At 45.0% G+C, this 14,034-nt stretch overlaps 1 protein-coding gene across 3 annotated transcripts in view; it reads right to left on the reverse strand.

Moving 5' to 3' along the window:
• Window positions 1-14,034, reverse strand: part of LOC115134480 (receptor-type tyrosine-protein phosphatase eta-like) — a 65,121-nt gene that overhangs the window by 30,070 nt on the left and 21,017 nt on the right. For 2 of the 3 annotated variants that reach the window (XM_029668497.2, XM_029668496.2), the window contains exons 2-5: window positions 12,925-12,940; window positions 12,505-12,717; window positions 11,997-12,254; window positions 11,484-11,744 (exon numbers count right to left, since the gene is read on the reverse strand). In XM_029668497.2, the coding sequence (XP_029524357.1) occupies window positions 11,484-11,744; window positions 11,997-12,254; window positions 12,505-12,717; window positions 12,925-12,940 (748 nt within the window). The remainder of the gene's footprint in view (window positions 1-11,483; window positions 11,745-11,996; window positions 12,255-12,504; window positions 12,718-12,924; window positions 12,941-14,034) is intronic. The other variant, XM_029668498.2, reaches the window with a different exon arrangement.

The raw sequence follows: 14,034 nt of genomic DNA on the forward strand, positions 1-14,034 counted from the left end.
GGTAAAAGATCACAGGAATCATAATTATTTATTGAATTCCTCATAAAATGAGGAGAAGCCTGCTACTTTTACACTTCTACTGAAATGTAAAGGTAAGTATGTAGGGTGCAAAAGTCATTCCTCTAAAAGCATAATGTAAAGATTGATAGCATGATCAATTTAATGAAAAGTTTTGGGGCAAAAATCAGTTTTTTACAGTATCTTATGGATATACTGGTAGAAAAGTATGGGTAATCCTACAGTAAGTCAACATACAGGCAACATCCAGATCAAAGACTAGAGCTGCCGCTTTCAAGGAGCAGGACTAATCCGGACGCTTATAAGAAATCGCGCTATGCCCTCAGATAAACCATCAAACTGGCAAAGCGTCAATACAGGATTAAGATTGAATGCTACTACACCGGCTCTGACGCTCGTCAGATGTGGCAGAGCTTGAAAATTATTATGGACTACGAAGGGGAATACGGCCGTGAGCTGCCCAGTGACGAGAGCCTACCAGATGAGATAAATGCCTTTTATGCTCACTTTGAGGCAAGAAACACTGAAGCATGCATGAGAGCACCAGCTGTTCCGGATGACTGTTTGATAACGCTCTCAGTAGCCGATGTGAACAAGACCTTTAAACAGGTTAACATTCACAAAGCCGCGGGGCCAGACGGATTACCAGGACGTGTACTCAAAGCATGCGCTGACCAATTGGCAAGTGTCTTCACTGACATTTTCAACCTGACCGAGTCTGTGATACCTACATGTTTCAAGCAGACCACCATAGTCCTTGTGTCCAAGGAAACTAAGCTAACCTGCCTAAATGATTACTGCCCCGTAGCACTCACGTTGGTAGACATGAAGTGCTTTGAAAGGCTGGTCATGGCTCACATCAACAGAATCCTCACAGATAGCCTAGACCCACTCCAATTTGCATACCGCCCCAACAGATCCATAGATGAAGCAATCTCAATCGTACTCCACACGGCCCTTTCCCACTTGGACAAAAGGAACACCTATGTGAGAATGCTGTTCATTGACTACAGCTCAGCATTAAACACCATAGTGCCCGCAAAGCTCATCACTAAGCTAAAGACCCTGGGACTAAACACCTCCCTCTGCTATTGGATCCTGGACTTCCTGATGAGCCGCCCCCAGGTGGTAAGGGTAGGCAACAACACGTCTGCCACGCTGATCCTCAACACTGGGGCCCCTCAGGGGTGTGAGCTTAGTCCCCTCCTGTACTCCCTGTTCACCCATGACTGCGTGGCCAAACACGACTCCAACACCATCATTAAGTTTGCTGATGACACAACAGTGGTAGGCCTGATCACCGACAACGAGACAGCCAATAGGGAGGAGGTCAGAGACCTGGCAGTGTGGTGCCAGGACAACAACCTCTCCCTCAATGTGAGCAAGAAAAAGGAGCTGATCGCGGACTACAGGAAAAGGCGGGCCGAACAGGCCCCCATTAACATCAACGGGGCTGTAGTGGAGCGGGTCGTGAGTTTCAAGTTCCTTGGTGTCTACATCACCAACAAACTAACATGGTCCAAACACAGCAAGATAGTCGTGAAGACAGCATGACAACACCTTTTCTCCCTCAGGAGACTGAAAAGATATGTCATGGATCCCCAGATTCTCAAAAAGTTCTACAGCTGCACCATCGAGATCATCCTGACTTATTGCATCACCACCTGATATGGCAACTGCTCGGCATCTGACCGTAAGGAACTACAGAGGATAGTGCGTCCGGCCCAGTAAATCACTGGGGCCAAGCTTCCTGCCATTCTGGACCTTCATACTAGGTGGTGTCAGAGGAAAGACCAAAAAATGACTCCAGTCACCCAAGTCATAGACTGTTCTCTCTGCTACCGCACGGCAAGTGGTACCGGAGCGCCAAGTCTAGGACCTAAAGGATCCTTAACAGCTTCTACCCCCAAGCCAATAGACTGCTGAACAATTAATCAAATGGCCACCCGGACTATTTACATTGACATTCCCCGCCGCCGCTGCTGCTACTCGCTGTGTATTATCTATTCATAGTCACTTTACCGCTACCTACATATACAAATTACCTCGACTAACCTGTACCCCCGCACATTGACTCAGTACCGGCACCCCCTTTATATATTCTCATTATTGTTACTTTTTATAATATTTTACTTTAGTTTATTTGGTAGATGTTTCTTGAACTGCATTTCACAGTAAGGTTTACACCTGTTGTATTTGGTGCATGTGGCAAGTAAAGTGATCTCATTTCCAGCCACTGCAGTGACCCTGAATGTGTACTGCCCTCCAGCAGTCCGCTCAGTTACACTTAAGGCTGTCTCATTGGTAGCTTCATTCATATCTCTACTGCCATCAGTTCACTCTGCTCTATAGAAGGAGCTGTTTCCCTCTGGTTCATTCATGTAATTGCATGATCTTCTCCCAAAATGTACATTTCTTGAGACACAGTTCAGAGACACAGATGATCTTGTAATTTCAGTGACAGGTAAGTTTCTTGATGACTTCAGGCTCTGAACGTGCAAGAAATGTACATTTTGGGAGAAGATCATGCAATTAGATGAATTACTACCTACTCTATCCATCTCTTTTACTTAGAGTAATAAAAAATACTAAACAATGTTTCTTTCGTAACCCTGGTTATCGCATGTCTCACAAAGTGAGATGTCTCACATTAGGATTTGATGGCGGCTCACTACTAGGAAGAACCAATAACACAACGTGTGTCAGAGACAGTCAGGTCGAGTGGTGATTCGCACACCGGTTATTCTCAAGCATTTCTCTCTTCCTTGAACTCTTGCGAGCAGGGAAAGGCGGTGAGATAGCTTGTTCTATTATCAGAGAACCGGAGTTGTGTAGTCTTAACATTCTGTATACTCCCCTTGTCCTAAGGGTAAAAAATGACCCGCCTTCACTAAACCCCTAAAATAGAGCAGCTTAATTGAATTTTTATTTTATTTTTAATTTTACCCCTTTTTCTCCCCAATTTTCGTGGTATCCAATTATTGTAGTAGCTACTATCTTGTCTCATCGCTACAACTCCCGTACGGGCTTGGGAGAGACGAAGGTTGAATGTCATGCGTCCTCCGATACACAACCCAACCAGCCGTACTGCTTCTTAACACAGCGCGCATCCAACCCGGAAGCCAGCCGCACCAATGTGTCGGAGGCTACACCGTGCACCCGGCAACCTTGGTTAGCGCGCACTGCGCCCGGCCCGCTACAGGAGTCGCTGGTGCGCGATGAGACAAGGACATCCCTACCGACCAAGCCCTCCCTAACCCGGACGACGCTAGGCCAATTGTGCGTCGCCCCACGGACCTCCCGGTCGCGGCCGGTTACGACAGAGCCTGGGCGCGAACCCAGGGACTCTGATGGCACAGCTGGCGCTGCAGTACAGCAGCGCCAGTACAGCGGACCTCCCGGTCGCGGCCGGTTACGACAGAGCCTGGGCGCGAACCCAGGGACTCTGATGGCACAGCTGGCGCTGCAGTACTGCAGCGCCAGTACAGCTGGCGCTGCAGTACAGCGCCCTTAACCACTGCGCCACCCAATGACCAGGGGCCAGCGGGCAGTCATCCTCCTGCAGCTGTAAGTTCATATCACCTTGTCCAGGTTGTCCACGCCTCCTTTGTTGTGGTTGTAGTCCATGATGATGGCTGGCTTTCTGTCCTCACGATCACTGACCTCAGCCGTTTTGTGCAGTGTGTTCAGGAGGACCACATTCTTGTTCCTCTTTTGGAGGTAAGAAACTAGAGTGGTGGTGGGGGTGAATGCCTCTCTCCCTCTTGTTGCGAGGAGTGCAAGGGAGAGCTCAGGCTTGTTCTTTCTTACTTTGCCAACCATGGTGATCTTCCTCTTCAGGAGCTGGTGTCTGAGTTCACTCAGTAGCAGACATATTCTCAATTTCTCATTGTGTGTGTGTGCCTTTTGTGTTTTTTGTGGTGTGTAAATGATTTTATAACTGCCGGGTGAAAATGACCACAAGACAATCTTTGTACCCTGGTGGTGTACAGCTTTCATGGAAATATGAACAAAGGCGATGTTTCACTTTTTCTAATGTTGGGGTCACTCTAGGAAAAGTCATACAATTTCAAGTTGAAAAAATGTCATTTAGGGGGTTCTCTCTGCTGTTAAACATAGCGGCGGGATATTTTTTAACCTTAAGACATCACAAGGGTTAATTTCTCTTTCAAATAATTGTTTGGGGTCTCACATTGGGCAAACTCAAGTATTGCAGACATGCTCTGCGAAACCAAGGTAGTCCCAACAGTATCCCCCTCAGAAGCTCAGAGGAGAGTATGTGCCAACAAAGGTGCAGTGACATCCAGTCTGTAAAACCTCACAAATGTACGGTGCCTTCGGAAAGTATTCAGACCCCTTGACTTTTTGCACATTTTGTTATGTTACAGCCTTATTCTAAAATTGATTAAATATCAAAAAATCCTCAGCAATCTACACACAAAACCCCAAAATGACAAAGTGAATAGTTTTTAAAAAAGTAGGCTAATTTATATTTTTAAAAAGCTGAGGTGCATCCTGTTTCCATTAATCGTCCTTAAGATGTTATTACAACTTGATTGGAGTCCACATGTGGTAAATTCAATTGTTTGGACATGATTTGGAAAGGGACACACCTGTCCATATAAGGTCCTACAGTTGACAGTGCATGTCAGAGCAAAAACCAAGCCATGAGGTCGAAGGAATTGTCTGTAGAGCTCCGAGACAGGATTGTGTCGAGGCACAGATCTGGGGAAGGATACCAAAACATTTCTGCAGCATTAAAGGCCCACAAGAACACAGTGGCCTCCATCATTCTTAAGTGGAAGAAGTTTGGAACCACCAAGAGTCTCTAGAGCTGGCTGCCCTGCCAAAATGAACAATCAGAGGAGAAGGGCCCTGGTCAGGGAGGTGACCAAGACAGAGCTCCTCTGTGGAGATGGGAGAAACTTCCAGAAGGACAACCATCTATACAGCACTCCATCAATCAGGCCTTTATGGTAGAGTGGCCAGACAGAAGCCACTCCTCATTAAAAGGCACATAACAGACCGCTTGGAGTTTGGCAAAAGGCACCTAAAGACTCTCAGACCATGAGAAACAAGATTCTCTGGTCTGATGAAACCAAGATTGAACTCTTTGGCCTGAATGCCAAGCCTCACATCTGGAGGAAACCTGGCACCATCCCTACGGTGAAGCATGGTGGTGGCAGTATCATACTGTGGGGGTGTTTTTCAGCGTCAGGGACTGGAAGACTAGTCAGGATCGAGAGAAAGATGAACGGAGCAAATTACAGATAGATCTTTGATGAAAACCTGCTCCAGAGAGCACAGGATCTCAGACTGGGCCAAAGTTTCAATTTCCAACAAGACAACGACTCGCACAGCAAAGACAACGAAGAATGGCTTCAGGACAAGTCACAATGTCCTTGAATGGCCCAGCCAGATCGAACATCTCTAGCGAGACCTGAACCCGATCGAACATCTCTGGCGAGACCTGAAAATAGCTGTGCAGCAACGCTCCCCATCCAACCTGACAGAGCTTGAGAGGATCTGCAGAGAAGAATGGGAGAAACTCCCCAATTACAGGTGTGCCAAGCTTGTAGCTTGAAAGCTTGTGGGAGGAGCTATAGGAGGTTGGGCTCATTGTAATGGCTGGAATTGAATAAATGGAATGGAGTTAAACATGGGGTTTCCATGTGTGTGATGTGTTTGACCGAGCGCCACCTGTGGAACAGGGAGAGGCACTGTCGGAACGAAGTGATGCGGCCATCCGATAGTGTTGCCTGATAAAAGAGAGAGTCCAGCATTACGCTTAGCTATCTATTCAGCTCTTGGTTGATCTTGAACCCTAACTCATTGAGGTGGGTGACAAGGGAAGCTGTGTCTTGTACTGCTTACTCCTGTGAAGGGGGGCAAAGCAGGTAATCATCTATGTACAGTGCCTTGCGAAAGTATTCGGCCCCCTTGAACTTTGCGACCTTTTGCCACATTTCAGGCTTCAAACATAAAGATATAAAACTGTATTTTTTGTGAAGAATCAACAACAAGTGGGACACAATCATGAAGTGGAACGACATTTATTCGATATTTCAAACTTTTTTAACAAATCAAAAACTGAAAAATTGGGCGTGCAAAATTATTCAGCCCCTTTACTTTCAGTGCAGCAAACTCTCGCCAGAAGTTTAGAGCTGCCCTACACATTTGCTGAACGTCTGGGGAGCTAGTGCTATCTCGAAGGGCACAGCGAGGTATTCAAATATAAATTGTATTTGTCACATACTCTGAAAACGAACAGTGAAATGCGTATTTCCCAGCAATGCAGAGAGAAAAATAGAAAAAGTCATAAAGATAATTACACAAGGAATAAATACACAATGAGCAATGATAACTTGGCTATATACACAGGGTGCCAGTACCGAGTCGATGTGCAGGGGTTTGAGGTAATTGAGGTAGATACACTACATCAAATCAAAGTTTATTTGTCACATGCGCCGAATTCAACAGGTGTAGACCTTACAGTGAAATGCTTACTTACAGGCTCTAACCAATAGTGCAAAAAAAGGTATTAGGTGAACAATAGGTAAGTAAAGAAATAAAACAGTAAAAAGACAGTGAAAAATAACAGTAGCGAGGCTATATACAGTAGCGAGGCTACATACAAACACCGGTAAGTCAGGCTGATTGAGGTAGTATGTACATGTAGATATGGTTAAAGTGACTATGCATATATGATAGCCTGGTTAGCCAATGTGCGAGAGCACTGGTTGGTCGGGCCAATTGAGGTAGTATGTACATGAATGTATAGTTAAAGTGACTATGCATATATGATAAACAGAGAGTAGCAGCAATGTAAAAAGAGCGTTTGGGGGTGGCACACAATGCAAATAGTCTGGGTAGCCATTTGATTACCTGTTCATGAGACTTATGGCTTGGGGGTAAAAACTGTTGAGAAGCCTTTTTGTCCTAGACGTGGCACTCTGGTACCGCTTGCCATGCGGGAGCAGAGAGAACAGTCTATGACTGGGGTGGCTGGGGTCTTTGACCATTTTTAGGACCTTCCTCTGACACCGCCTGGTGTAGAGGTCCTGGATGGCAGGCAGCTCAGCCCCAGCGATGTACTGGGCCGTACGCACTACCCTCTGTAGTGCCTTGCATTCGGAGGCCGAGAAATTGCCGTACCAGACAGTGATGCAACCAGTCAGGATGCTCTCGATATTGCAGCTGTAGAACCTTTTGAGCATCTCAGGACCCATGCCAAATCTTTTTAGTTTCCTGAGGGGGAATAGGATTTGTCGTGCCCTCTTCACGAATGTCTTGGTGTGTTTGGACCATTCTAGTTTGTTGTTAATGTGGACACCAAGGAACTTGAAGCGCTCAATCTGCTCCATTACAGCCCCGTCGATGAGAATGGGGGCGTGCTCGGTCCTCCATTTCCTGTAGTCCACACTCATCTCCTTACTCTTGGTTACGTTGAGGGATAGGTTGCTATTCTGGCACCACCTCCCTATAGGCTGTCTCACCATTGTCGGTGATCAGGCCTACACCTGTTGTGTCGTCTGCAAACTTAATGATGCTGTTGGAGTCGTGCCTGGCCATGCAGTCGTGGGTGAACAGGGAGTACAGGAGGAAACTGAGCACGCACCCCTGGGAAGCTCCAGTGTTGAGGATCAGCGTGGCAGATGTGTTGCTACCTACCCTCATCACCTGGGGGCGGCCCATCAGGAAGTCCAGGATCCAGTTGCAGAGGGCGGTGGTCCATTCCAGGGTCCTGAGCTTAGGGACGAGCTTGGAGGGGACTATAGTGTTGAATGCTGAGCTGTAGTCAATGAACAACATTCTTACGTAGGTATTACTTTTGTCCAGGTTGGTGAGGGCAGTGTGGAGTCCAATAGAGATTTGCGTCATCAGTGGATCTGTTGGGGCGGTGTAACGCTTGTCTTCGTCCTCCTCAGACGAGGACTAAGAAATGTCAGACCAATGCGCAGCGTGGTAGGTGTCCATATTGTATTTAATACGAATACTGAACACTTCAACAAAAAAAACGACAAACCGAACAGAAAATAATCACCCACAACTCAAAGGTGAAACCAGGCTACCTAAGTTTGATTGATAGCTGCCTCTGATTGAGAACCATACCAGGCCAAACACAGAAATCCCAAATTATAGAAAAAATAACATAGACTGCCCACCCCAACTCACGCCCTGACCATACCAAAACAAAGATAAAACAAATGAACTAAGGTCAGAATGTGACAGGCAGTATGCGAATTGGAGTGGGTCAAGGGTGTCTTGATTGATGGTGTTGATGTGAGCCATGACCTGCCTTTCAAAGCATTTCATGGCCATAGATGTGAGCTCTACCGGGCGATGGTCATTTAGGCAGGTTATCTTGACGTTCTTGGGCACGGTGATTGTGGTGCTCAGCTTGAAACAAGTTGGAAATGTCAGTTAAGACACTTGCCGATGGTCAGCGCATGCTCTGTGTACGCGTCCTGGTATTCTGTCTGGCCTCACAGCCTTGTGAATGTTAACCTGTACAAAGGTCTTACCCACGTTAGCTACGGAGAAAAAGATCACACAGTTGTATGGAACAGCTGGTGCTCTCATGCATGGTTCAGTGCTGCCTCAAAGTGAGCATAGAAGGCATTTAGCTCATCTGGTAGGCTGTAGTTACACAGGTGACATGTTGGTGAAAATGGTGTAAAACAGATTTCAGTGTACCTGCTTTAAAATCACGGGCCACTAGAAACGCCGCCTCTGAATGTGCATTTTCTTATTTGTGTAACAGTATAGCTTCCGTCAGTCTCCTTGCCCCTACCTGAGCTCGAACCACACACATCAACAACTGACACCCACGAAGCATCGTTACTCATCGCTCCACAAAAGCCGCGGCCCATGCAGAGCAAGGGGAACAACTACTTCAACGTCTCAAACAACTACTTCAAGGTCACCCCGCTAACTAACCATTTCACACCGGTTACCAGTGATCCAGGTCAACAGCATCAATGTAACAGTATAGCTTTCGTCCCTCTCTTCGCCCCTACCTGGGCTCGAACCAGAGACCCTCTGCACACATCGACAACAGCCACCCTTGAATCATCATAGCCACGGCCCTTGCAGAGCAAGGGGAACAACTACTTCAAGGTCTCAGAGCGAGTGACGTCACCGATTGAAACGCTATTAGCGCGCACCTCGCTAACTAGCTAGCTATTTCACACCGGTTACATTTGCTATGGCACTAAACAGCTCGTTGAGTGTGGTCTTACTGCCAGCATCGGTTTGTGGTGGTCAGTAGACGGCTACGAAAAATATAGATGAAAACTCTGTTGGTAAATTGTGTGGTCTGCAGCTTATCATGAGTTATTCTAGCTCAGGTGAGCAAAAACACGAGACTTCCTTAACATTACAGATCGCGCACCAGCTGCTGTTAACAAAGTCTGGACAGAGTCTGGACAATGCATAGAAAAGCCAGCGAGATGTACGGTGCCATCAGAAAGTATTCATACCCCTTGGCTTATTCCACATTTGGTTGTGTTACAGCCTGAATTCAAAATGGATTAAATAAAAAAAATGCTCACCCATCTACACACAGTACAACATAATGACAAAGGGAAAATCTATTTTTTAGAAATGTTTGCATATTTATTGAAAATGAAATAGACATATCTGTGAGTCTTTCTGGGTATGTCTCTATAAGCTTTACACACCTGGATTTTACAATATGTGCACATTATTATTTTTTAATTCTTCAAGCTCTGTCAAGTTGGTTGTTGATCATTGCTAGACAGCAATTTTAAAGTCTTGCCATAGATTTCCAAGCCAACTTAAGCAAAAACTATAACTCGGCCTATCAGGAACATTCAATGACGTCTTGGTAAGTGTATATTTGGCCTTTTTTTTAGGTTATTGTCCTGCTGAAAGGTTTTCCTGCTGAATTTGTCTCCCATTGTCTGTTGGAAATGAGACTGAACCAGGTTTTCCTCTAGGATTTTGCCTGTGCTTTGCTCTATTCTGTTAATTTTATCCTAAAAACCAAACTCCCTAGTCCTTGCCAATGACAAGCATACCCATAACATGATGCAGCCACCACCATGCTTTAATATATGAAGAGTGGTACTCAGGGATGTGTTGTGGATTTTCCACAAACATAAGGTGTTATCTTGTGCTCTTGAGTGGTGCAGTGGTCTAAGGCACTGCATCTCAGTGCTAGAGTATAGTCACTACAGACACCCTGGTTTGATTCCAGGCTGTTTCACAACCGGACGTGATTGTGTGCCGCCCTATGGGACTCCCAATTGGCCCAGCGTCATCTGGGTTTGGCCGGTGTGGGCCGTCATTGTAAAAAAAAAAAATTTAAAAAATTATTTAACTGGGCAAGTCAGTTAAGAACAAATTCTTATTTACAATGACGGCCTATGAACATTGGGTTAACTGCCTTGTTCAGGGGCAGATTTTTAAATTGTCAGATTGGGGATTCGATTGGCAAATCTTAATTGACTTGCCTAGTTAAATAAAGGTTAAAAAAAATTATATTAAGAACATAACGTTTTTTTTTTTTGCAGTTTTACTTTTGTGCCTCATTACAAATAGGATGCGTGTTTTTGAATATTTTTATTCTGTACAAGCTTCCTTCTTTTCACTGTCATTGTTAGTATTGGGAGTAACTACAATGTTGTTGAGCCGTCCTCAGTTTTCTCCTATCACAGCCATTAAAAGTTGTAACTGTTTTAAAGTCACCATTGGCCTCATGGTGAAATCTATGAGCGGTTTCCTTTCTCTCCGGCAACTGAGTTTGGAAGGACGCCTGTAATTAATAACTTCACCATGCTCAAAGGGATATTCAATGTCTGCTTTTTTATTTTTACCCATCTACCAATAGGTGCCCTTCTTTGCAAGGCATTGGAAAACCTCCCTAGTCTTTGTGGTTGAATCTGTGTTTGAAAGTCACTGCTCGTAGTCATTCAAAAATCATGTTAAACAATTATTGCACACAGAATGAGCCAATGCAACTTATTATGGGACTTGTTAACCACATTTTTACTCCTGAACTTATTTAAGCTTGTCATAACAAAAGGATTGAATACTTATTGAGAGACATTTCACATTTTTATTTGTAATTCATTTGTAAAAACAATGTGCAAATATTGTACAATCCAGGTGTGCAAAGCTCTTAGAGACATACCCAGACAGACTCACAGCTGTAATCGCTGCCAAATGTGATTCTAACATGTATTAAATCAAGGGGTTGAATACTTATGTAAATGAGATATTTCATTTTCAATAAATGTGCAAATATTCATAAAAACATGTTTTAACTTTCTCATTAAGGGGTATTGCGCGTAGATGGGTGAAAAAAACAAATATCTGATCAATTTCGAATTCAGGCTGTAACACCAAAAGACTTGCAATAAGTCAAGGGGTATGAAAACTTTCTGAAAGAATTGTATATCTAAGAAAGATATCAAAAACCACTCAACAAAGATGCTTACTTGTAAAAGTGGTTGTTTCACTGCCTTCTCCTACAGTTGTATTATCTCCAGCCACTGCAGTGACTCTGAATGTGTACCCCACTCCAGCAGGCAGCCCAGTGATGGTAGTGGAGGTTCTTGTGGTATTCTTACTGCCAATGTCACTGCCATCAGTCCACACTATTATATAGAAGGAGCTGTTTCCCTCTGGTTCAGTCCAGCTCAGAGACACAGAGGATGTTCTGATTTCAGACACAGTAAGTTTCCTGACGATTGCAGGCTCTGTGCGTGCAAGAGAGAGGGACATTTGGGAAAAGATAACAGAATTTCAACTGAATCAAGTCCAATATTATCAAGTGAGCCTAAATGAGAGCCATTTACTGTGAAATGCATGAAAGCATTGTGTTTCTTAATGCAACAGACATGGCAACTTATCACGTGTTCTTGGATGTGAACAAGTAATATATCAACGAATGTATAAATGGTGCCTGTGGCCTTGACACAATCCGACATTAAAGTACCTGAGTTACTCACTTGTATATTTCAAAACGGTTTTGTTTCGTCCTTCACTTTTGTTATCTCCAGCCACTGCAGTGACTGTGAAGACGTACTGCGCTCCAGCAGTGAGAGCAGTAACATTTACAGAAGTTCCTGTGGTATTCTGACTGTCATTGACACTGCCATCAGTCCACTCTACTTTATAGAAGGAGCTACCCTCTGGTTTATTCCAGCTCAGAGACACCGATGATGTTGTGATTTTGGTGACAGTGAGGATTGTGATGGTTTCAGGCTCTGTGCGTGCAAGAAAGGTGGGTGTGGGGGGGGAGAACAAGTATGTCTGGAATTTACTACAGAAGTAGACGTTGTGAGCCGCAAATATACAGCCGAAGCACATTGCAGAGTCAAGAGAAAACGTTGATGTTCTCACAGTAAATAAGATAGGCGTTTTAAGGAGAGCTTGTCAGGATCAACACAAAGTTATTTTCAGTCCAGGACCAGGCTTGATCTGGGTCAAAACCAGCCCTTAGAGTGAGATACTTACTTGTTGTGAAGTTATTGCAGCAGTTGACTTGTTGGATATCGTTACACAGGACATGCACACGGTGGGTGGACCCAGGAGCCAGTCCAGACAGGGTGGCCATAGTTGAGTTGGAGAACACAGAAGTACTGCCAGTGCTCACGGTGCAGTTGGCGTGTACCCGAATATTAATCTCTGTTGCTGTTGTGCTGGCTTTGAAATTCGTACAGGGAGCGCCTAAAATGGTAGGAGAGTTTTGGATTGAGGGAAACCAAATCAGAACTTGTTTGCACATGTGTATACTGTACCTGTTTGAATAACGATTAGGACCTTGATTGTGTTTCTGAAACTTTGAAATGAAGTGTACTTCCTATCATTCATCGTCATCTACTTACTTCAGATTTATCTTTCATAAATTCTTGAAGTGGAAATGGCTGTACTTACATTGAGCTTGTGAGCCCTGCAAGGAAGATGAAAAGGACAGTTAGTAATCATACCAGTAGAGGTCAGCATTGACTCAGAACAGTGATCAAATTGTTGCCTCCACATGTCCTGACCTATTCTAGCAATCTTACCATCTAGGGCAGGCCTGGGCAATTATTTTCCATGGAGGGCCACATTAGAATATATGTTTACCATCACGGGCCAGAATCAACAATTACAAGGCCGCAGAACCAGACGGATTACCAGGACATGTACTCTGAGCATGCGCTGACCAACTGGCAAGTGTCTTCACTGACATTTTCAACCTGTCCATGACCAAGTCTGTAATACCAACATGTTTCAAGCAGACCACCATAGTCCCTGTCCCCAAGAACACCAAGGTAACCTGCCTAAATGACTACTGACCCGTAACACTCTGTAGCCATGAAACGCATTGAAAGGCTGGTCATGGGTCTCATCAACACCATTATCCCAGAAACCCACTCCAATTTGCATACCGCCCCAACAGATCCACACCGCCCTTTCCTACCTGGACAAAAGGAACACCTACATGAGAATGCTATTCATTGACTACAGCTCAGTGTTCAATACCATAGTGCCTTCAAAACTCATCACTAAGCTAATGACCCTGGGACTAAACACCTCCCTCTGCACAGGGGCCCCTCAGGGGTACGTGCTTAGTCCCCTCCTGTACTCCCTGTTCACCCATGATTGGATGGCCAAGCACGACTCCAACACCATCATTAAGTTTGCAGATGACACAACAGTGGTAGGCCTGATCATTGACAACGATGAGACAGCCTATAGGGAGGAGGTCAGAGACCTGGCAGTGTGGAGCCAGGATAACAACCTCTCCCTCAACATGATCAAGACAAAGGAGATGATTGTGGACTACAGGAAATGGAGGACCGAGCATGCCCCCATTCTCATCGACGGGGCTGTAGTGGAGCAGGTTGAGAGCTTGAAGTTCCTTGGTGTCCACAACACCAACAAACTATCATGGTTCAAACACACCAAGACAGTCGTGAAGAGGGCACGACAATGCCTATTCCCCCTCAGGAGACTGAAAAGATTTGGCATTGGTCCTCAGATCCTAAAAAAGTTCTACAG

The sequence above is a fragment of the Oncorhynchus nerka genome, linkage group LG9a (genome assembly GCF_034236695.1).
Source record: "Oncorhynchus nerka isolate Pitt River linkage group LG9a, Oner_Uvic_2.0, whole genome shotgun sequence".
NCBI classification, from domain to species: Eukaryota; Metazoa; Chordata; class Actinopteri; order Salmoniformes; family Salmonidae; genus Oncorhynchus; species Oncorhynchus nerka.